This window comes from Lagopus leucura, unplaced genomic scaffold, assembly GCF_019238085.1.
Source record: "Lagopus leucura isolate 7727_CA_CO unplaced genomic scaffold, USGS_WTPT01 Super-Scaffold_100053, whole genome shotgun sequence".
Taxonomy (NCBI): domain Eukaryota; kingdom Metazoa; phylum Chordata; class Aves; order Galliformes; family Phasianidae; genus Lagopus; species Lagopus leucura.
Window position 1 is genome coordinate 105,740 of NW_024962299.1, and position 24,364 is coordinate 130,103.

General features: G+C 45.5%; 2 protein-coding genes across 2 annotated transcripts in view; one reads left to right on the top strand and one right to left on the bottom strand.

The window, feature by feature from the left end:
* The first annotated feature begins 5,983 nt into the window (after positions 1 to 5,983).
* On the top strand, positions 5,984 to 8,558 carry MARVELD3 (MARVEL domain containing 3). Its single transcript, XM_042885848.1, is given in 5 exon segments — positions 5,984 to 6,215; positions 6,345 to 6,593; positions 6,595 to 6,674; positions 6,762 to 6,853; positions 6,976 to 8,558. Coding segments are annotated over 5 exon segments (1,068 nt in total). The 5' UTR covers positions 5,984 to 6,179; the 3' UTR covers positions 7,587 to 8,558.
* A 707-nt stretch (positions 8,559 to 9,265) lies between these two features.
* PHLPP2 (PH domain and leucine rich repeat protein phosphatase 2) overlaps positions 9,266 to 24,364 on the bottom strand; it is a 30,405-nt gene continuing 15,306 nt past the window's right edge. The window contains exons 9-20 of the mRNA XM_042885983.1: positions 24,090 to 24,320; positions 23,036 to 23,238; positions 22,482 to 22,542; positions 21,655 to 21,750; positions 18,945 to 19,100; positions 17,995 to 18,195; positions 17,700 to 17,862; positions 17,196 to 17,326; positions 16,709 to 16,819; positions 16,081 to 16,269; positions 15,715 to 15,946; positions 9,266 to 14,265 (exon numbers count right to left, since the gene is read on the bottom strand). Of these exons, the coding sequence (XP_042741917.1) occupies positions 13,126 to 14,265; positions 15,715 to 15,946; positions 16,081 to 16,269; positions 16,709 to 16,819; positions 17,196 to 17,326; positions 17,700 to 17,862; positions 17,995 to 18,195; positions 18,945 to 19,100; positions 21,655 to 21,750; positions 22,482 to 22,542; positions 23,036 to 23,238; positions 24,090 to 24,320 (2,914 nt within the window). The 3' untranslated portion in view covers positions 9,266 to 13,125. The remainder of the gene's footprint in view (positions 14,266 to 15,714; positions 15,947 to 16,080; positions 16,270 to 16,708; positions 16,820 to 17,195; positions 17,327 to 17,699; positions 17,863 to 17,994; positions 18,196 to 18,944; positions 19,101 to 21,654; positions 21,751 to 22,481; positions 22,543 to 23,035; positions 23,239 to 24,089; positions 24,321 to 24,364) is intronic.

Sequence of the window (24,364 nt, forward strand, 5' to 3'; positions counted from 1 at the left end):
TGGACCACCACCCATTTGAATGACTTCGCTCTACACTGGAAGGCTTGGTGGTAGGGGAAGAGGAAGAATCCCATAGGGCAAAGCCCATATTCCAATCCTAGCATCTTGTAATGCACCAAGAATGGGTTGGTGGACTCTAAAACCAGCAGATAGTAATGGTATGCCCTGCCCCACTTCAAAGGCTCACTTTCTTAATGCTGAGAAAAGACATTATGGCACTGCTACACAGAGGGGATTTTTTTGCCTATAGGATGATAGGAAGGAAAGAAGGCACCAGGAGCTGAAGGGTTAAAGGAAGCTCAAGTTACCTTTTTTTGTTGTTGTTGTCGCAATACCCAAGCAAACTCTCATCATTTTGGCAAGTAACAGAGATACTGAAATTCCCTCCCCCCTGATAGTGCTGCAAGCACAAATGATGCCATTACCAGAAGGCCCTTTCTTCTTAAGCGATGTAAAATCTATGCTCCCTTGTCCTTTGCCTGTTACAAACTGGGGATAAATAAGAAAGTCCATCCACACCCCTCCTGTCTTCCAAGGGCTGCTACAAGTCTTCCTCTACTACCTTGACAGCAAATGGCTGGAGATCAAAGAGCTGCTTAGAGGCAAGAGGCATCCTATTATCTCCTGGTAAACAGACTGCTGACACCTCCATTGCAGAGGTCAGCAGTAACCAACTGTTATTGATTGATTGATTGATTGATTGTGGTCATAGCCAATCTGTTCTTGTGTGGGAGGAAGGAGGACCACCTGTGCTTAGCACATGTCTCCTGCATTACCAGCAATAAGGCTGCATCTTCCCATGTGCAGTGGTGTGACCCTCCCAGCCCTGGTCATGGGTCTGGGGTAAAGCTGCTGGGGAGTTGTGACCTGCTGTTGGCTGCAGTGCTGTACTAGGTGCTGCTGAGGGCACAACAGGGACTGGTGACATAGGTTCTGGAGATGGGCTGTGCCCTGGTGGGTTGCAGCCAGTGGGGCTGACCAGACACTCCTATCCCAGTTTTACTGGCAGGCCTCCCACAGCAGGTACCCCTAGGGGCTTTGAACAAGGAATAATGCCTTTGAAAAACATCTAACATAGAAATATCTTGTTTTGAAGCTGTTTATATTCTCTTCTGTTGAGAGCTGCACAGCTCTAGTGTTTCTCTTCTTTTTCTGAAGCCTGAAATGGATGACCTTCAGAAGCTCAGGTGTGTCCTCTCCAAGCACATGCGGGTAATTTTCTCACATCTAGCTGGCCTCATCTCTTGATGTGGTGCAGCCCTACCAGGGTTAAATGTGCTGCTGGGAGGTCTCAAGGACGCTGCTGCATGTTCTGCCTAGCAACAACACTGAACATGATGCAACCAGAGCTCTACCCATAATTCTGCACACTGCAGTGGGGTGCAGGGGAGGGCATGGTTGGGTGGCCTGCTGCCAAGAGGAGAACGTGGCTCTGGAGGCACAGGTAGACTCAGTTACATAGAGATGAGAACCTGTCCAGACATGGGAAGGACACAGTGCAATGGGGTCAGTGGGTTTATCCTGCTATTGCTATGCCCTTCTCTTCTCCCTGCATGACTCCAGTCCTTATCTGGACAGTCCCATGTCATACAGCCCTCCCCATCACCTTCTGCCCACAAAGCCTCCCAGGAACAAGGCATGAGCACACAGCTCAGCACTTCAAGTTTTCCAAATACAGTGATGCCAATCCACATATAATGTAGCAAAAGAGGTGTCCATACTCTGCAGTACATGTTTCTGCAGTAAGGCAGCTGGTGGTACTCTGTACTCCACCAGCCCTCACACACCATCTATTTCTCTTCCTTAGCAGTTCCTCCTTATGGGTTTCTTGTTTTGTCCCTTTTCAGCTCCCTTTTTCTTCTGTAGCATCAGCAATGAAGAAGAAACTGATGATGCTTTGATGGTTCCTTGGCGCTGCCTTGCTCTTGTACAACAACTGCTCCGAAGACAGTTTCTGTGAACAGAGGTCAAACCTACAAAACCAAGCAGTTCCCTTTTCCAAGACGAGCCACAGTTATAAAGGAGGACTGACAAATGGCTGCTTGAGTGGAGCATGAATACAACCATTGCTACACTGGCAAATCTATGCCTTCAGTTAGGCTGCAGGCAGGACATGCTCCAATAGAGTTTTGCACATATGCTCTGCACTACCATTCAGGATATGCTGATCCAGGGACAAACACTCAGCTGCTCTGCACAAAAATCTAGTAGGATCAATTACAGGTCAGGTCACCTCAGTAATTACCTCCCTGTATTCTGCTTATCTTTCCAGCAGTTTCTGTCTGCTTCTTTCTGACACTGGCACAGTGTCAGAAACAACAAGGTCAGGAGTGCTCCACTAAATGTCTGTTGCCTAATTGCTGTTTAGACCTTTCTAGCAGTATCAGTCTTTAATAACTAAGCATGTAATTTTTCCCTTTATTTTTTATTTTTAAACAATTTCTTATCAATCTCTCCTATAGATGAACAAACGGCTGTGAAGACTCCTTGGCTCCAGTGAATTTTGTGACTAATTACTGGCTCCCAGGACATTTCTAACTGAGCAAACCAGCAAGTATCCCAGGCTCATGGAGTCAGCAGCACTGATGACTACAGGCCCAGCAGCCACAGTGAAGGATTAACAGGCCCTCCTAAAGCTGCAGCAAAGAATGCTCCACACTAGTGGCCATGTGAGTGGCTCCTGGGTGCAAGCACCGGGAAGACAAGTACCTTGCCAAGCCTTGTTCTTTGCTTACATCCAGACAAATGTTGCGTAAGTGCATTCCCATGTTTGAGGTATGACTTCAGATACTTGTGCTGTTGCATTGTTTATTGAGGCAACTGCCCCATGGATGGCCTTGAAGCCATGCAGGCAAAGACCAGCCAATGAGAATGAGATGGAAAGGAACACGATGGCTCTGTAGGACAAGGGAACAACATGAGCTGGTGGTGAGTGGCGTAGGCAGACTGAGGCACTTTTCTTTCAGAACACAGAGAGGTCAGCCACTCCCCTGATTGAATATGAGCTCCAGTGATAGAGACCTACAACATGCCCTGCTTAGCTGCTCCAGCAACTCCCCTCCAACTTAGGAAGTGCTGGAAGTCGGGCATGTGTCTTTTTTTCTTCTTCTTTTTTTTTTTTTTTTTTTTGAGGATGCCTAAATCACATCTCTTTTGCGTCAAATTAAGATCACTGCTTCCTGATCATGCCAATGACAGATAGGGAGAACAACGTCTTACCCTTCTCTTGACAGTGTTTTTTTTTTACAAGTTTGCAGTTGTTAAAATCCCTCCTTTTTGACCAGCTTGCAAGTTGTTAGCAGGCACTTTACAGGCAAATGAGAGGACCGGGCTATGTCTTGTTTTGTAGGTTGCATTTCTAGAGCTTTCTTTTGCTGTAGAGAAGTGCAAAAGGGGGAGGAGAGAGCAGAATTTCTTCACATGTCCTACATGTGACATTTATGTTTATACACCCTAGTGATGTTAGCTTTTTTCGCAACAGAATGACACTGTGGACTTGAGTTCAGTTTGTGATTCACAAAAACCTCCTGTTCTTTCCCGCAGCACAGATGCTTTGTCATTGTGCTGCATTCACTGTTTCCATGACTGTTTGCGTGAGATGGTAAATCTGTTTGTGGTGTTCAGCAGGGATTGTGCTGCAGCTCCCAGATGCCTCATGCTAGAGAAGTATGAAGCAGTCCGTGACTCGTTGTTCCTACTTCACCCTGCAAGGTCTCAGGGAGAGCACTGAACCAGGTCAGAGCTCCTGGCCCATGGCAGCCAGGCCTGGCCCTTCCCTCCCCATCACGAGGCAGTAACATCAGGAGCAGCCAGAAACAGAAGAGGAGAAAAAAAAGAAGAAAAAAAAAAGAGAAGCCAAAGCAAAGGTAAACAGAGCTTATTGCTTTCTTCTCTTGAGTGCCACTTCCTGCTTCTTGTTGCTGAGGATAGTAATCCAAAAGGTGTCATTGACCACGTTCAGCTGGTTTACCAGTTGTGATAATTGAGTACAAGTGATATAAAACATTTTGGTAACAGTTCTGAATACAGTCAGAGAAACTGAATACGATTGAATCAGATTAGCAATGACCTGAAGTTTGTACCCAGCAGCAAACATTCTAGTAGAACATTGATGTGTCACCAAATCAACAGCACTTCCCAGCTCTGTCTTTTTTTTTTAAATAACTAATTTCAGCACATCACAAAATCCGAAGACAGTTTTGGCTCAGGTTGCTGAAGGACCAGCAGCAACACTGCATTAGAAACAACTATTAGTACTCACAGTTATTCAGTTTGGTTGTTCTCATACCTTTCACAGCGATTAACAGCTCTACTAGGTAAAATGGTATTGCCCAAGATCCTAAAATTAAATGAAGAGTTGCTGACAACTTTTACCCGCATCCTCTTCCCAGCAGCAAGGTCTTAGTTCTAACATGAACATGAGAGACTGAAACGTGAGCACACCAAAACATGTGTGAGAGTCTATCGATGAGCATCTGCACAGTCTCTAAAGCCCCCACCCTGGCCTCCACAAGGTTTCTCCATTTCATAGAATCACAGAATCACAGAATGGCCAGGGTTGGAAGGAACCTCAAGGATCATGAATCTCCAACCCCCCTGCCACATGCAGGGCCACCAACCTCCCCATTTCATACTAGACCAGGCTGCCCAGGGCCCCATCCAATCTGCCCTTGAACACCTCCAGAGACGGGGCATCACAGCCTCTCTGGGCAGCTGTTCCAGCTCCTCACCACTCTCATAGTAAAGAACTTCCCCCTGACGTCCAACCTCAATCTTCCCTCCCTCAACTTCAAACCATTTCCCCCTGTCCTGCTGTTATCTACCCTTTCAAAGAGTTGACTCCCCTCCTGTCTGTAGGCTCCCTTTAGGTACTGAAAGGCTGCACTGAGGTCACCTCGCAGCCTTCTTTTCTCCAGGCTGAACAAGCCCAGCTCCCTCAGCCTGTCTTTGTAGCGGAGGTACTCCAGTCCCCTGATCATCTTTGTGGCCTCCTCTGGACCCTCTCCAACAGCTCTCTGTCTTTCTCATACTGGGGGCTCCAGACCTGGACACAGTACTGCAGATGGGGCCTCACAAGAGCAGAGTAGAGGGGGACAATCACCTCCCTGTCCCTGCTGGCCACCTCTCTGCTGATGGAGCCCAGGACACCATTTGCTTTCCGAGCTGCAGGAGCACACTGCTGGCTCATATTAAGCTTTTCATCCATCAGGACCCCCAGGTCCTCCTCCGCAGGGCTGCTCTCAAGGGCTGCTCCTTGCAGTCTGTATGGATGCCTGGGATTGCTCCGGCCCAGGTGCAAAACTGCACTTTGCCATGTTGAACCTCATCAGGTTCACCTGGGTCCACCTTTCAAGACTGTTGAGGACCCCCTGAATGGCATCCCTTCCTTCCACCGTGTCAACCGCACCGCTCAGCTTGGTGTCATTAGCAAACTTTTCTAACATCACATTGTCCTACAGCTCCTGCCCCCTCTACCTGAACTGGAGAAAAACAAGAATTCATTTTATTTTGCTTCTGTCTTATCTGCAAACAAGATAGATTTTAAGGCAAGTTTGCAGAGCCCCACTTCATGCAGCAGTGTGAAGTGGGCTGGAGGCTGTTGGCCTGCAGTGCTGAGGCTGCAGCACAGCCCTCTCAGTGTAAGCCTCTCAGTGCTCCAGGCTGCAGATCTGTTGCTGTTTCTCCTGCAAGGACAGAAGTGTAGTTATCTCACTTCTTACAGATGGAGGAAATGCATTTCTGCACCTTTGTGCTGAAACTGGACTTCTCATCATGCATTCAGATACTGAGACCTCCTGGAGTACTGTTTCCTTGAAATTTTCCTAAATACAACAAAAGCACTTCTTTGCAATGCCAACGCTTTTCCAGGCAGCAGTTGGGCGAACCCTGGGAGAAGAGCATTCTCCCTGGCTGTGTTCTGTTCCCCTCTGTGTTTCCCTGTTGCGCCACGTTTATTTTTTTCCCACATACACTCACTTGCCTTCATTCCAGCAACTACCAGCGAACAATGGATCAGTCAGTTTCCTCCCGGCTGCATGGTGACAGCTGCGCTCAGCAGACTCCGGGACAGAGGCAGTCAGTCCCGCTGGGCAGCCAGACATTGTTCTGCATGGAAATTGGGCAGCTTGTGAAAATGTCACATTGCTCTGCCTGGGGTGGCCTCCAGCAAATGGACACTAATGAGGCCTCTATGGTTCTGTGTTCATAGATACAAGGTAATGGGACTGAAGAAAATTGCGGGAACACCTCCTGTGGAGTGATGAACCGGAATCCGACAGCAGCACTTAAGGACACATCGCAAGTGCTGAAGACAGGCCCCGTAAAAAAGTGCTTTTGTACGACAGGTGGTGAACTTCAGGACCACGCGGAGTTTCGGCGGAACGTGGGTAAACTCCTGGGCCTCGCGCACCGAAGAACAGCGCTCAAGGGAAGGCGGCGCTGCGCGCGGCCCTCGAAGAGGAGCAGGACGACCCCAGGCGGAGGAGCGGAGACGTCCAGCCGCGGCACCGGGCACCGCCCCGCGGTCCTCCGCTCCTCCCCCAGCGCTCGGCGCCGCGCGGGGCCATGGCGGACGGGAGTTGCTCTCGAGCCCCGCGGGCGGGCGGGCGGTGAGCGGCCGCAAGGGGATGGGGACGGCCGGGGCTGGGCTCGGCACGGTAGTGCGGGCGGCGGACGTGAGGGACGCAGGAGGGAGAGGAGGGGTTGTGCGGAGGGATTGCGCGGCTCCCGCCGCTGCCGCTCACGCCGTTGTCTGCCGGCAGCGCCGTGCCCGGAGCGGAGCCGCCGCGGGGCCACGTCGACACGTCGGGGCTGCTGGAGTGCCGCCGCTGCCGCTACCTGCGCACGGGCCGGGGTGAGCGGGGCCGGGGGGAGGCGGGGACGTCTCCTTCTGTCCCAGTGCGGCGGGCGGCCCAACCCGGCCCTGCCTCTGTGCCGGCGCATGGCGGCAGCAGCCCAGCACGCCTCTCCTTGCAGCCTGCTGCCAGCTGGTGGGAGCGCTGCTCGCCGCGCTGATCCTCGTCTGCAGCTCCGTATCCTACGGCTCGGTGGGCGGCTACACGGGCGTCCCCGGCCAGGGCGGCATCTACTACTACATGTACGGCGGGGCGTACAGCGGCTTCAGCGGAGCAGACGGGGAGAAAGCCCAGCAGCTGGACCGGCGTTTCACCCAGCTCAAGATGCCAATAGCCAGGGCGGCGATGGCCGTGGGAGGAGCCCTCCTGGTCTTCTCTTCCGCGCTGATTTTGGTTGGCGTTGTACGGCTACCGTGGCGTTTTCCTGCATGGCTCCTACTGGAAGGCGTCCTGGACACAGTGGTTGCAGGGGGTTTGCTGTTTGCTCTGTACTGTTTCTTCCATCATCTGCTGGGGTTTTATGATTCATCAGTGTGCAAAGACAGAGCACACCTTTACCAAAGCAAAGGCTATCAGGGCTTTAGCTGCAGCATGCATGGGGCAGAGATTGCTGCTGGCCTCCTGGGCTGTGCGGCTGTCGTGACATTCCTGCTTGGTGCAGGCCTGGCTGTCAGAGGGTACGGAATAGTTCACAAACTGAAACAGAAGCCAGAACACATGTATGAAGAGTAGAATTACTCCTCTGCTCCAGTAGTAGTCCTGATTTTTGCCAGCCTTGTGGCATGCTTTTACTTGCTTGGGGACAGTGCCTTCTTATTACTATAACAAAGCATTCACCAAAAGCATAGCTCCAAATACAGTGAAACCAAGCCGTTCAAACTTAAATTTGCACAGTTGAATTATTAGCGGACACATACAGATTGTCTTTATCTGGTGGCTGTTCTGCCTCTCCAGCACATATCTGAGAGAGAATGCATTGCTAACTGCTGTTCTTATAAACTCAGTAATGCACAGGCTTTGTCTAAATAGCAAAACTAGTTTTGAATGCTTGCAGCCTAGGAAGATAATTCAGCTTTGGAGAAGCCCTTGTTTCTGAATGTCAATGACTGAAAAGAGAGATCACATACCTGAGCTCTGGGTTTCCAACATCATACCCACATACCCTCCTAGCAGTAGGGTAATTAATGTCAGTAGTCACTCAGAGCACATCAAGTAGCATGGGTAGGACGTGTTGCAGACACATGCTGGTGAACAGCTTCCTACAGCTGAATCTTTTACAAAGGGACTGTGACTGTCCACTGAGAATGGAACTCTTAAAAGTGAGCATTGAAGCTGATGGTTGCCAATTCCTGCTTTGTAAAGGTCTCTTGGTGCTAAAGGGGCAGCTTTAACATGGCATTTATATTGCCATCAGAGACTCCTGAAATAAACTTGTAGGGTGGTCAGCTTAATTTGTGCCTTCTTTTTACTCCCTTCTGGTGAGGGCACCTCTCTGGATGGAGCACTCTGTTGTGTATACTTGTATACAACCTTTTTGCCTAAGAGCCCAGAGTTTGACTCATCAGACGTAAGTTTTAAGAGCTCACAGAGGTGATTTAAGAAGAAGGTGTGTTGTTTGCAAAACATTTTTAGTGTACAAGGTAGGGAAACGAGACTGATTCTGTGTTGTTTATGAACAAATAAAGGTGAATTTTCTCTTCAGAACTTTGTTGGTTTTGTTTGTTTTTGTAGACTCATCAAAGAAGAGAAGACTAGCACCAGATTCAGGTATCATGCTCAGAATGGAAAGCCATTTCAGAGCAGTGCCCACAGAGTGCATTAACCCCGTGAGAATTAATCTCCACTGGTTTAACAGGCCAACTCCATCTCTAGAGGAGAAAAAAAAAATAAAAATCCCCAAAGCAGCATATTAAAAGCATGCTTTGTCATAGATTTACCTCCAGTTTCACCATTGACTAAATCTTCGCAATTTCTGAAGTCATAGAACACTACTGCAACCAGAAATACAAAAGTAAATTCTACACTGTAACACCTCAGGTGACTGCTGCTTCCTTTTAGCAGCCATATGCACTCAGCATCTGAATGCATGGATTTATGTGGACAGGCCACTGTGGCCCTATTTCTTCTATTGATTCCATACTGCTTGCTTGCTGCACTTACTTCTAAAGAGCTGTGTTATTCACAAGTTCGCAGGGACTCCTCTGGTAGGGTACAGAGAGCTGCCCAATATTTGGTACTGCTAACTCTACTCTCAGTGATCTGCATATACGTTTTGTATGGAAGGCTGACTGAGTAGAAGTAGCACAGAACTCAAGGAGAGGGACCTTACAGCACAACTATGGCTACCTCTATGTGTGATTGGGATATTGCACACACTCCCTCCAGTGCAGTAACAGACTCAGCATATATAGTTAGACAAAAGTAAAAATCTTTATTGCTACGTCATCTGAAAAGTTGATGCAAAAATATTCTTCCTTCCTGAACTACTCTATACAACTGAGTAAAGAATCATCAAAATAATGTTTTCCAGCAATGGTATTTGCCTCTCCAATGCAGTATACACAAAGGCCACATTGCCGAAGGTGCATTCATGGAACAGTCCGTTCCTGTATACTGTAAAAGAGGAATTATTACCACTGCATGCTAGAGTGGGATACATGAAGTGTTTTCCTTTTTAAAACAGAAAGCGTGAAAAAATATTGTAAGTGGAGTGCTGCAATAATTCTTTAACGTGCACTGGGTCATGAGTCAGAACAGCAACTGTTTTAAAATGGAAAAAAAAAAAAAGGAGAAAAATATACCGAAGTCTTCAGACTGCAATGGAACAGCAGACAATGACTGCCAAAATGCAAGAGGTGAACCTACTGTCCAGGAATGCCCTCTGGCAAGTGACATGAAAGACATCGCCATCCAGGAGGAGTGCAGAAACGTCTGGAAGTCCCAGGGCTTTAACTGTGTCTTCAAATCCCAGGCACTAGAAATATTTCAGGTCTCACAGCAGACCTTCCCACAGAGAGGGAAATACCCACTTCATGGAACTGGATTTTTCCGTCCTGTCTGGTTGAGGACTCTAATCAGATTTCAGCAGTCTGCAGCATCTCCCCCAGGTCTGTTCCAGGCACTGGGCACAACTTTGATGGTATGTCTTATCCTCAATACTCAAGCCCAAACCAGGCACCAACTGCCTTTACTGGCTCTTTTTGGTAGCTTCTGGTCAGACCAGGGCACGCAGGTCAGTGCCTCCAGCAAGCCTGTTCTCAATGAGCTTGCTTAGCAATAGGGCCAGAACTGCTCAAGGGATGGAAAGACAAGTTCCACAGCCTAACCTTATTGTGGCCACCTGGAGCACAACAGCTCTGGCAACACTCAATGACCCCACACTGAGAACCTCCAACAGTAAAAAAGAATGGAACATGCTTAGTGGTGTGGCTCTATGGAAATGATGTCATCTGCAAGAGCCACAGAGAATTCAGGGAAGACAGCAGAAGAGAACAGGAGAACTGTGAGGTAACACACCTTCTATCCTCTGTTATGAGCCCCCCTGCTAAACTTTCCCATCCACATGTGTTCCCACATATAGCAGTGCCAATCAGAAGCCTGAGATGTATGTCCAGTGTTAATAAGGAAGACAAAGGAAGTTTGCTGTCTTCAGAGAGGCCAAAAAACAAAAGGAGGTGCTACCCAGAATAAGAGCAGCAGTTCACAGTATCAATCTGATTGGAAGCAGTGATGGACTCCACAATTTTGCACAACAAGCCATATTCTGCCACAAATGTTCACACCTGTATGAAATGAGCTCCCTTTCTGCTGCAAAATCAGAAACAGAGCTAGAGAAAAGGCTGAGTAGTGGTTCTATGCATTCCATTTGGAGAAGCAGATCAAAAACTTGCATGCTCTCTTGTGGAGCTTCACTTAATCCTTCCTACTGAACTAGGAGTGACATGTCGTGTCACGTCACTCATGATGAACTCCCCATGAGACATACCTGTCTCACACAATGCTAATGGTTCAGGCTGGCAAGGACACACTGGATTTTACACATCAGTGCAAGAAGGAGTCCTGATTTGCACTGACATCTACCATTCTCCTAGTGCCAGGTTCACCACAATCTTATTCAGAAAGCAGCTTACATTCCTGTATCAATCCCACACTGAACAGAGCAGGTAGCAGACACTATTGGACTTGACACAGATACTTGGTGACACTGTTGCCAGCAAATGAACTGAAAGTTACTGTCAAATACACTGAGGTGAGCCATTTCTGCATACTTAACATGAGGAGAACCTTAAGAAGAACTGAGTTTTGTTCTCTGAAACTTTTCTTTCCTCTGCCTGAGGAATTTAAAATGCTGCTTCTGTGATCCTAAGAGTGAGCATTTCTCTCCAAGTAAAACAGACAATTAAACATGGCCAGAACTCACGAGTTTGGAAAAAAGATGGGTTGTTTCATGATTACACCATAACCAGTACAAGGTATATCCCAAAAGGTTGCTCTCAAGTATGGTAAAAATACACCCTTTTTCCCCGAGTGAGAAATTCAAGCAGCTCTGAAGTTTAAGCATAACTCCTGTAGATTTTGTCAAAAGATCTATATTATTGGAATCCCACAGGTTGTCTGCACAGCATCCTTTCAATTCAAAGCTTGAACTTGATCCAAAAATACACAACTCAAGCTCCTCAGAGACCTTGAGAGGAAACTTTCACATTTTCTTCATAAATATAATTAATAAAGAAGAAAAGGCACTAGCCCACATTATAGTCCGAATTATTGCACCAACGCTGTTATGGGGCAGCTGCTGTTCAGCCCTCTGCCAAACAGGGAAGACATCTGCATGCTTTGGAGGCCATAGACTTTTCACAAGATTATTACATAGAGAATCCATTTACCCCTTGCACCAAAAACCTTAGTGGAACCGTGTGGCAGCTGCAGGCTGGGCATTTCATCATTAGTGGGACTGTTTTAAAAACCTCTTCCCCAGTGCTGATAAAGATGTTTTTCAGGTGAAAAGTTGTTTTGTTTTTTTCTCTTTTTTTCCCTTCCTTTTCCATTGAAGACGAAGTAGAAACAGAGATATACTAACAAAGATACACCTCGTTGGTGGCCAAATTTGGCACACATCACAAAATACAGGTTGCTCTGGATTTGGACCATGACTCCTATTTACAGATGCAAGCAAAGACTGTCATGGCTGACAATGCAGTTAATGTTGGTGGAAAAGAGTACTGAAAGCTTCCTCAGCATACAAAGAGCAGCCCAACTGCTTGCTAGCCTTAGGGCAATGTACCACTTACACCTCAATTTCCTCTTAGACTGAAACCAGCAGAAACTCATGGTCTCATGTCACGTTTTCTGGATACAGGAAGCCTCTACTATGAGGTACACGTGACAAAGGTTGACAAGGTGCTGAGCTGGGTCTGTGATCTGCAGCTAGAAGCAGTAGCTCTATATGTTTCTCAGCCACTAAGTCCAGAGCTGATCCTTCCCATGTTCCATGTAAAATGCAGCAGTAAACACCCACTTATAATCCAGCTGAGTTTTCTCATCCTGCATAGGCTGATCCCATTATAATTCTCACTCTACCCTGCACCAGTGCTCATCAGAACATCTGTACCCTGAATCCTCAAAAGCCCTAACAATACTTACTGGGAAAATCAGCTTCCCCACTCCCTCCCACCTGCTTTGTGGACAGGGTACTGGAGTGCTCTCTCCCCTGGCCCTAATAATAAAGTGCTGTGCTGAAGGGGAAGAGAACAGCTTAAGTGCAATCAATAAAAGTGCTTGCAATTCATGTAGGAAACCATTCTTGGGTCAGCTTCATTCCAACTGGCTGTATTCTTTCAAGAAACAATGAAATCAGGAATTGCCAGGAGGGCCTGTGTCAGAAATATTCAGACTCCAAACACTGCATATTGGCCCCTCAACAGCCTTCCCTTTCCCCCTCCCGCAATACACCAGCCCCTTTCCTGCAGAGCTGGCAGAACCTCAGGCTTTAAGGAGTAAGAGGGAGGCACTGGAATACCTGCCTTCTTTCTAGTGCTTGCATAATTTCCAGACAGTTCTGAACAGAACACAGCTATCTGGGCACTCATAGAACAGACTACAGCAAAAAGTAGACAGCCCAGACCGTAGCACTCCCAGTTTTTTCTCCGCTTGATTAAGGAAGCAACAGATGCCTGTATGCCTTGCAGAGCCCAGGTCCCCTTAGGGGCATGACAGCCCTTGCACGATAGAGCTTCCTGGGACACACAAAGCGGGAGTAGTACTTGTAGGATTACAAAGCTGTGTCAAACTCCTCTGTCAGAGCCACTGCAGGCTCTTCTTTCTGCTCCTCATCTGCTTCATTCTCCTGGTGCTGCTTCATTTGTTCTTTCACTTCCTCCTCCAGATCAGGTGGCACCACAAATTGATCCTCTGGCTCCATCTGAGATGGAGCAGCAAAATAACCTGTCTTCTTCTTGGGTGCCTCTGTAGCTACTTCAATGAGGTTAAGGCTCTCCTCCAAGGGCACTATGGAGCCATTGGAAAGCTTCTTTCCATAGAGACAGCACGTAGAAGGAGATTTCTGCAGTTCACTCTTTTCCTTGACCCCTCCATGTGCAGCTATGCTGTTTATGCTGTTCTGTCTCTGAATGATAAGGACAAGTCCAGAGTCATCCTCTACCCCTGCAGCAGAGGAGCTGTACTCTAAAGCAAGAGGTTCAAACTCCAGACCCTTGCCTTTACAGCAGTGGATGTCCACCTCTACCTCCACTTTACTGCCATTTGACATCACACCTTCCACAGGCTGCTCATCGTCACTATCCAGGCCATTGTCAGACTGGTTACTGGAGAAGGTGGCACTGGAAGGTTGGCGCTGAAAGATGCTTGAGGGGAGCAGAGGATGTAGGCTGCAACGTCGCTCTTGTCGTGGTAGCAAACTGCCATCAAGACCAACAGCATTGTGTTCATCTGAAGCAGTAGAGCCCACCTCACTGCTAACCTCAGAAGCAGACAGTTCACTACTGAACTCTGAAGCGATTCCGCTGCTAGAGGAAGGCGTTGCTGTCTTGGCAGTGGTGGAACTAAATCCCCCAGGGCCTGGTAAAGAGAGACCATGCATCTCACAGGTGCAGTTGTCCTCACTGATGTTCAGATACACCACCACTGCACCTACATTGTCCTGGCAACCGTAGCTTTGGGCTAATGTGCAAAGTTTCTTTGCAGCAGCTAGAGGGTCATGTAGATGGCGCACAGCTGAGACAGCCTCCGTGTAAGAAAGGTGTTCCCACAGTGCCTTGTTCCCTAGAAGCAGCAGCTCATCTTGTACAGTCAGTGGAATGGAACTGACATGTGGCTTGGGCAGGATCCAAGGGTGCAAGTATGTGCAGCCTAGCATCCGAGTACAGCAAGTCACACCATTTACCTTATTGTCCTGCAGACAAGAGAAACAAAGCAGTACAATTAGATCTGGTATTAAATCATTTGGAAAGCACTCTCAACCTGCCCGTGAACTACTTTGGAGCCTTGAGAAATGCCAGTACACAGGTAACATCAGCTACTGTATAGGAGAAAGGGATCCAGGTCCAGGATTCAGTCTAAGTGCTACAGAGTTTAACAGAACACATGGACAGGTTATCCCCGTCAGAATCCCTTCCAGCAGAGAGCCTCTAACCTTTTTAAAGACCTGCAGTGCATAAAGCCAGTACGAATGGCACTGATTTCTCAGTTCTTTACCGACTACGTATTTTCCAGTTCTTTTGAACTTCCCTCTTCCTAGTTTTTAGAAAGTTAACCTTTAAAATGGTTCCTGGAGAATTCTCCAACGTTTTTGCATAAAAAACACTGAACATCTCAGCTTTTTTTTTGTGTAAAACTTTCACCTGTGGCTACCTGATATCCACTTTCATATGGCTCAACAGGCACTAATCCCACAGATGGTCCACCAAGAACAAGAAAGTATGAACAACAGATCACAGATACGTAAAAAACTAATGAAAAGAGAAACAATTTGACCACAGATACGTTAAATGTGACCATGAGCTGGTGTCAACAGAGGAGGAAGGGAAAGTGCCCTATAAGTAACCTTTAGGCTCAGTAAGGACTATCAATATATAATTAACAAGATAGTAATGAGATTGCAGCTACTCCTTCTCAAACCTAGAATCTTCTAGCTCCATCATACACATGTTCAGCAAAGATGAAATAGAGTAACTAATTAGAAACTATAATGATAAATAGTTTTGTAAACAGCTATGCATAAATAACAATGCTTCTACTTTATGCTTGCTTTACAGAAGACTGTCAAACACTTAAATCTGTGCAGAATTAAAACAGAGACGTTCACGTGAATTTTGACTGTGTGCTTACTGTCTATGCACACCAGGCACAAAATCACTCTCTAATGGGAATAACACCTTCAGTGAGTAAAACACGGAAGACATCCAAAGAAAGATATGTGAGTTATGGTTTTCATGACATAGGATAGATTAGATACTTTGAGTTTTGAGAGAAGATGATTTCTCAGGCCCCATTCTGTTCCTCAGTGGATCTTTTCCACACTCACCTATGTCATGAACAGTATTACGAACCAACCTCCACATCCCCATTTATTTCCAGATATGTTTTCTTTTTTCTCCCCCCTCATCCATGGCATTCTGTACCTGTAATTTTCAGGCTATGATGGGTATTTAAGGAACATGCAATTCTGAACAGCTAATGAGCAAGAGAAACAGAGCATGAAGCAATGGATAAGTCGTCTAAAGACCTTCACACCACCCTCTTTCCTGCAGTGTTATGCAGACAGTGAAGCTCAGAATGGCAAGTACTTGAAACAAGCTTTTACTAGAGGGTGGAAATTGAAGTGAGGGGGCTCCAAACCAACCTCTGTTATAATTGCTTTTTGCTCCTTGATTCTCTTGGCCTCTTCAGTACACTGCTCAAGACTGAAGACTTTGGAGAGGAGCAGTGGTTTTCCACTTCGGCACAGAACAGCTTGGCATGTTCCCACATTGGCCACAGTCAGAGAAAAGGTGCTCGCTGGATCAGCTGTATCATGATGAATATAGCAAAGGACAGCAGAGGAACCCAGCTTCTGCCCAGCCATGCCCAGCTTCCTGTTGAAGGAGAAGATATAGGAAGGCTCCAGACTTCACTACAGGTATTTCGGAGGGCTGCCTCACTCCACCTAGCACATTATCTGATGCACCTATACAGGTCCAAACCAGGACCAGCTTGCTCACAGTCATACCTGTGAGAGACCAAGAAGGTGTTGGACATGAACAGTGTGTCTGACTGCTGAACCTCCTCCAGGAGCACATCAGCCATAGTGCACTGCAGCAGGCGTGGCAGCTCCTCGTTCTTGTCACCATCAAACATGCCATACACAGCCTCCATCCCTTCTGCAAAGCTCCCCAGTGCCAGGGACGACACACACAGCCTGTTAGAAAAGCATACAGGCAAAATTAGTCTGCCTCAGAGGACTGTATGGTCTCCAAAACCACAGCCATCAGTATCTTGCCACGAGTACTGTTCTCACAAAGCAACAAAGCCACTGCCTTGACACCCACCGCCCCACAACATGTTCAGCTGTTGTTTATTACTGGAACGCCTGAATTCTCTTTGATCACACTAAGAGAAAAACAGATGTAGTATGCATGCAATAGCAAAAGCATCTGCTAGAGTGGAAAGCCTTGCCCAAGGGTCCTAAGATAGGCATGAGAAACGAGGGTAAGCAACGTTGACACTAAGCAAGAGATACAGAGAGATTAGAATGGATGAGCTACTCAGCAAAACATGTCTGCTTGGATGCTTAGCAATGCACTTCACCTAGCACCTCAGAGACAAAGTGTCAGGGTTCAGCAGACCATGATACTCACTTATTTCTTTGCCCTGCCATCTCAGCTACTCCATGACTCCAAAAAGTAGAAGTGAGAGCTGAGTCTGCTGTGAGGGAAGGCTTAGCATCAATCTTCAGTGTGGTAATGTGACTATGGAGAGAGAAGAAAAAAATTAATTCTTCTCTCCTAGACGCCATGGTGAACAGCTTGTTCCAAAGGGCCATGTCCACTCCAGAATTTTGGACAGCAGCAAAGAGAGGAATTTAAAGTCTTGGCATTCTGAAGATGTCAGAATAAACATGCCAGACACAGCTGGGAGAACTTCCATTTGAGAAGTTTTTTGCCCTGATGATTTGAACCCAGCCCTTTCCCTTACTACAGGATAGAAAGCTTCAGCTGCCTGAGGCAGGGCACACTAAAATGACACAATGTTGTGTAATATACATTGCTATCCCATTTCCTCTCCTGGAAGACTTCCCCTTTCCCATACCTGTCACTACTGGCTTTGCAACTCCATGACTCTCACCTGAAGATATCCAGTGTCTTGTGTTCTAGCACCAGGTTTGCATTTCCAGTCAGGTCTAGCTCTTGCAAAGTAGCTGGCAGTGCCTCAGGGATTAGGATTTCATTTAATTCATTACAACTCAAGTCCACAATCTGAAGTAGAAAAAAAAAAAAAAAAAGCATGATGGCAAAGAACATATTCTCTGTTTTTTCATGTGATCAGTTACCAGGTATTCCAGTGCTCTGTGCTAACATCAGATGATCCCACTACCAATTGTATCCCACAAACAGCTCATGAAAATGATGATGACCTATGAGCCAAGGTCACAGGCAGTGACGATGAATGAGAATTGAGCCATCTTCAGTCAGTTAAAAAAGGCAACAGATCTTGTACGTGTTTTTTGTGCCCTCTTCATGAGCTGACTGCGCAAAACATTGAGATCTTCAGTTGCTCTTTTAGCAGTTACTTTTAATTCTCCTACCCAAGCTTCCTCCTGATATCTCATTACCTTTTAGGTAAGAATACCTGTATATGAGGTAAATGCAGGATCTCTGGAAAGATGCTGATGTCATTAGAGTGTGCAATAAGTGTATGAAGTAGCTTGCAGTTTGCCACGGTTGTGGGAATTGTTTTCAGTTTGTTGCCACTCAGATTCAGCTCTTCCAAGTGTTCTAGCTTACTGAGTTTGCTGAAAGGGAACAATAGAATATTGTGTCTTAGAGGCCAGAATTTATCACTTTCTGGACCTGCAGATACAGCATCCACAGAGACATTTCTAATTTCTAATTCATTGGTATGAGACCAAAAGTCATGTGTTTACCTTGCAGGGAAAGTCTGAAGGTTGTTGTTTGCCAGATGCAGGATCCGTAGGTTCGGGTGTCCCACCAAGACAGGGATGCATTGATCTGTGAGGTTGTTATTGGTCAAGTAAAGCAGCTGCAGCATGCTCAGACTCTCCTCCCCTGTACATGCAGAGGGCAAGGACTCCAGGCTATTTGCAGATGCATTCAGGCACCTGAGACTAACCACAGCAAATGCAAAACAAAACAAAACAAAACAAACCACTTCATCTAAACCACTCCACTAACAGCAGGAAAAGTAGCTATACAGCTATAAAATTGCCTATGCAGATGGAGAAAGAGCAGTAGGCAGGCAGGTCAGACAACAGCGTAACATCCCTAATCACGTTAAGATTTATGAGTCCACAAATGACCATTAGCTACATGTCACTGCAGATGCAGTTTTACAGTAAACAGTGGGTACTGTAAAATAGATGGAGTAAGTGGGTAATAGAGGTGGAAGAAGACTACACAAACTTTTACTCTGAGTCTTTTAAGAAGGGTTGACTCAAGTCTGAATAGACCAATAGCACGGGTCTCTGTTGCTGTTTTTCTGAGACCTGTTGTATTTCTGCAGTAACATCTGAAAATCTGTACAGCTTTCCTTTGCTCCCGAATTAATAAATTTGTTCTAAAGACAAAACTTGCCAAGCAGTAATGTGACCTTAGAAGCAGTTGCAACTGAAGTTAATACCATGGCTGGCTGTTAGGTTAGGCACATATCTATTTTCCTGTAATTAAATATTAACATGGACTGATTCTCTCACACCAACTGGGTGATTTCTCATAGGACCTGAGTTACCTCATCATAATCTTTCATGCAAATGCCAATAAAGCCCACAGCACCTCACAAGGAAAGTCACGCAAATATCTCTACTAGCTTTCACAGCTTCAAAGGCTAACACAGAATACCCATGATACTGTCACTCACTTCAGAGCCTTTATAAAGAGCATCTCGGGGAGTTTAGTCAACAGGTTGTGTTGAAGGTCCAGCACCTCCATTGGAATGTGCTCTAGAAGAGGTGGAAGGCTCTGAAGATTATTGTGCCCCACTGTCAGTTTCCGAAGGCTCAAGCTGCTGAGGATCCTAGAAAGAGAGGGTATGCTAGTTCAGCTTGGTTCAGTCCTCTTCCCCATCCACAGAATGGGAAAAGGGAATATTTAATCACATATTTGACTGTACAGCAGAGAAAAATTGAAGTACGCCAATCCATAAAATACAAACAATGACAAAGCAGAAATATGTAGTAAGATGCTTCAGTCACTCTATGCTCAGAAGCGTATCTGCACTTCCCTTTGTGCTACTGCAGATAGACTCGAGTCTGTGTGCACATACCCAGCATTCTTTCAGATAGACAAAGAAGAGATGAAAGCCACAAAGTATAGGTTTAAATGCCTCTTTAAACTTGTAGGCAGAAAGAAGCGCTTCCCCTGTGCCAGCTTAGATTCAGAACTTTAATGTACTACTTAGCACTTCTGTAATATTTCTGATGCTGTTACATTTTTCAGAATTATAGTGCTTATTGAAAAGGCCTTGATCCCCATTAAGTAATAACTGATGTTTTCAGAAAGGGCACCTGAACACAATTGGATGCAGCCTAGAACTACCCTGCCTTTTTCAGGGAGGTGATAACTTGGAATTACAACCTGATAGCCCTGTACAGAACAGCTTTGAAGCATTAAATGCCAAAGCTGCATTAGTGCACTGCTCCACATAGGTCAATGAATTCAGCTGCTTTCTGATTTCATAGAATGGTTTGGGTTGGAAGAGACCTCTGAAGCTCACCTAGTCAAATTTCAACGCAGCTAACTACATTGGGCAAAAAGCTATTCAAATGTAAATACACCAATTCCCACACTCAAGCTGACTCATCCAGATCTGGCTTCTCTGTTCACACTGATTGACACCACTTTGGTACAGTTCTATTTTCAGATGATTAAAAGACAACTTTATGGTGATCTATAACCTGTTGTGCAAGGCTTTTTTTATGCTTTAATCTGCTGGATAACCCTGATAGGTCAAAGTCCACGTTAGTGAAGTTGTAACTTGAAACAAGATATACCTACAGTGTTGATGGCAGACACACAAGGAAGAAATCCCCAGTGGACGCAGTAAATTCCAGTACTTAAAAATCTCTAAAAATATTTGAATTTTTAAAAATATGTATTTTGAGTCTGATTTCCACATATTCGTTATGTGTACCACACTTCAAATGTGATCTTTTTTATACAACACGGGAAGGAGCAGCACCTATTAGCGCAGGTCCAAAGGAGGGCCATAGAATCATAGAATCACTCAGGTTGGAAAAGACCTTAAAGATCATAGAGTCCAAACACAACTAACCAGACTACCCTAACTTGAACAAACTTCCTCTAATTTGTTGTTGTGAGGACCCAACACTTGATCCTATCAAAATCACCAGGGACTGGCGCATTCTCCTATGAAGGCAGGCTGAGAGAGTTGGGGTTGTTCAGTATGCAGAAGAGAAGGCTCCAGGGAGACCTTACACAGGCCTTCCAGTATTTACAGGAGCCAATAGAAAAGATGGGGAAAGACTCCATCAGGGATTGTAGCGACAGGACAAGTGGTAACTGTTAAACTAAAAGAGGGTAGTTTTAGGTTACATACTAGGAAGAAATTCTTCACTACAAGAGTGGTGAGACTGGAACAGGCTGTCCAGATAATGTGAATTCAGTATTCCTGGAAGTACTCAAGGTGAGGTTGGATAGAGCTTTGGCCAACCTGATCTAGTGGGCGATGTCTCCTACCATGTCACGGAAGCGTGGTAGCACTGGATTATCTCTAAGGTTCCATCTAATCCAAACCATTCCACGGTTCTATCATCCATCAGTAAAGGTAAATTTATACGTTCTCTTGCCTTTGATGCACATAGTCTTGTCTCTTACATCCACTAGAGTGTCATTGCTAAGAACATTTCCTATGCCTGCTGCTTTAACTACTTCAACCGTTTGCATTTCTTCGCTGTAATCTAGCATCGCATTCACATTTCAACATAGCTGACAAAGACACTCTCATTCATTACAACCACACTCTCTACTAAACATGTGTTCAGCCAAGAACATCTGGGCTTTGGTTCTCCCCACAATATCCCTTGTACCTCGAAGAAGTCACTATAAATACAAAACAATAAAATAAACAAAATACTACAAAATCATATTCGTTCTTGGCTCCCAGTTACTACTTTGCTGCAGAAGCTGAAATGGGAGCAGGCAGAAAGGAGTTGGCTTATGATGTTTGTGAAAGCTGCCTTTGCTATAAACTACATAGTATCTTATTTAACTAGTGAAAACTCTGGAGTGATATAAGGTATGTTAGTGCTTCATCTGTAAGTTGAGCTTCACAGATGCTACTGTAACACAAAGTTAATTCACAGCAGTGTGTTTTACTTCAGGTGCAAACTTCTGGCAAAGGATAGAACTATTTGGTCTTTGTTAATCAAAATTTGCAAGTCAGTTCTTTCAACACATGAATGCAAAGTACTTTGGAAACTTCACAGAAAAGTTAAGTAGATTCTCTATCTGCACAACAAGGAATAAAGAGGAATAGCACTGCTTCTCTTTTTCCACTCAGCTCCCCATAAAAGGATGTTCAGATATGTACAATAAAATAGTCTGCTGACCTTGATGGGAGCTCCACAAGGAGGTTGTAGCTCATATCCAAAATTTCCAGTTTCTTTGCTTCACAGGCCCAATCTGGAACACACTGCAGCTGATTGCTGAGAAGAGCAAGGGGAAAAAGCTAAATACCAACACCTGATAAGGCATATGCCCTGTCTGAACAGTGCACTGCACTGTTGACAGCTAAATGAAAAATAATAGGTAAAAAATGCACCACAGTATCTGAGCTACTCACACGGCATTTATCTCTTGGCCAGCTGCATAATGCAATATGATTGGTAGGAATTACTGTTGCAAGGCTCTGATGATCATACTTTTGTTTTCTTTCAAGCACCAATATAGCAGAATCAGCCACCTTATGCTACCCAGCTAACATGCTTCAAATCCAAACTGAGGTGGCAGGTGATCAGATTCCCTATTTTACAGGTCTGACAATCCTGTTACTATAGGGCAGACATAGGAAATCAAGACAGCAGTCATGATCACCAGCACACAGTCTAAATATTTGCCCTGCACATTCTCACCATTCAGCCTAGTAAGTTCTTGCAGGTTCAGTGGTCCTCATTTGGTCTGTCTTGCTGATTATAGCCTACAGCTGAAGGACAGCCAATCACCTAGATAGGTGAAAACAGTTCAGAGGAGCTTCTGATCTGCAACAATTTCATCATTCTTCAGTACTGGGCTTTCCAGTTCTACTATGAAGATGAAATGCCTTTTCTCAATTGCTCTCAACTCTTTCAAAAGCATAACAGTTCCAGGAAATGTCTGCAGAAAATACCAAAAATTGTTCAGATATTTGCTTTATATTCTGTGGTGTATAGTCACTTACTGGGCAAGTTCTAGACATGTCAGTTGACCAGGAACCGGATAAACACTGACAGATGTGAGACCTGATGAAATAAAGCAAATAAATATTACCGCAGAGCTCAGAAGGAAAACAGCAAAGCAGCACACAGACTAGCTAGTAAGTGACACTAATAGTCTTTACTCTGCAGACACAATGTTTCTACTCATCTTTTCTCAGACAGAGTTCAAACTTCATACATCTATCATATATCAGCACAGCTTCTCGCTGTCCAGCTCTGTCTGCCACACGAACACCAGAATAAAGGAGAACAGTACTTCTACGTGTGGACTCCCAAACAATTCTCACTGGAAGGCAAATACCTTGGTTGGCAACTCAGCACTATACTCTCTTGCTGTTACACAGCCTGTGTGCATATATCCATAATACGATCCCTATGAGTAGACCTCAGAAGCCCCACCACCTATGCTCTCAGTAATATCAGTAAACATTAGCGTTTTTTTGTGAGAGGAGATGTTGTTTCCTTTGTTCCCAGGGCTTGAAGGAAGAAGGCATATGTAGAACATAAGGACACGTACAGTTGTTGTTGGCATACAGAGCCCGAAGGGAGAAGCCACTCAGTGTCAACTCTTTCAGCTTATTCCGCTCGCAGTGCAGCTGCTCCAGGCTACCCAATGAGCTCACATCCAGATATGTCAGTTGATTGTCTCGCAAATCCATGTAAATCACAGAATTGTTCCCCTCCAGAGTGTCAGCTGCTGCTCTCTTCAGGTTGTTCAGCCTAAACACTCAGAAATGAGAGGTAGAGTCAGAAACCAGAACACTGAACACCGTACATGAGTAAGAAAAGAGAAAGGAAGAGCTCCAGCACAGGCTTTCTTCCAAGTACAGCGAGGTGTATGAGTAGCAACAATGGATTTCAGTCTCTAAGCGTGAAAAAGAACAGTTCCTGTCCACATGGCTAGGTGAAGCAGTTCTACTCACTTCCCAGTGTTCAAGAAATTCTGAAGACCACAGTCTATAAATTTCGAGTCAAATCAACGGATGCTTTCTTAACACTGAGAACATGCAAATGCAGAGACTAGATAATACACTGCCTTGTTACAGACAAAAAATTCTTTGTCCCTTTCTGAGAACTCTGCAACTGGCAACCTGGAGGATCTGGAACATACCTCTAGAGAGGAAAAAAAGCAACAGAAGGCTAAGAGAGATCAAAGAGCTACTGAGCTCACAATAACAATATTAAAAGAGGAACTTAGAGTACTAAGTGACATTCTCAAATTCCCACAACAGGGAATTGGAAACTAGGTGATCTTCATGGTCTCTTCCAACCAAAACAATTCTATCATTCAGTAGTTTCGTGCACTGCTCAGCTGACCTTGCTTCTCTAAACAAATCCTGCACATCCTCAGAAATAGAACTCCCTTGAAGTAAAAAGAATCACTAAGTGGGAAAAAAAACCAACATGGGAAAATGTACTATAACATACACAGTTCTCTACTGTAAATAGAAAGTGACGTTCCGTTTCTTTTGTGTATGTGTACCTACACACACTCGCTCCTAAATAGATACACATGTACACACACACCCCCCTACATGGATACAGATGCACACACACAGGTTTACTCTTACCTCAGGTCCACGCTTTTGATGTGACTCATGCGGTTCAGCACTGTAAGGTCCAAGTTCTCTAGCAAGTTCCCTGCCATGGCTATTTTGTCTAGAACTGTGAGTTTCTCACAAATCGCTGGCAGCTCACAGAAGTTATTGAAGGAAAGTCCAAGACAGCTGAGCTGCTGTAGACTTCCAAGCTCTTCTGGTAAGGACGTGAGGAAATTCCCATCAAGCCAGAAGCTTTGGAGACTACAGAAGTGAAAGCCAAAACAAAAACCAACCAATCAACAAAA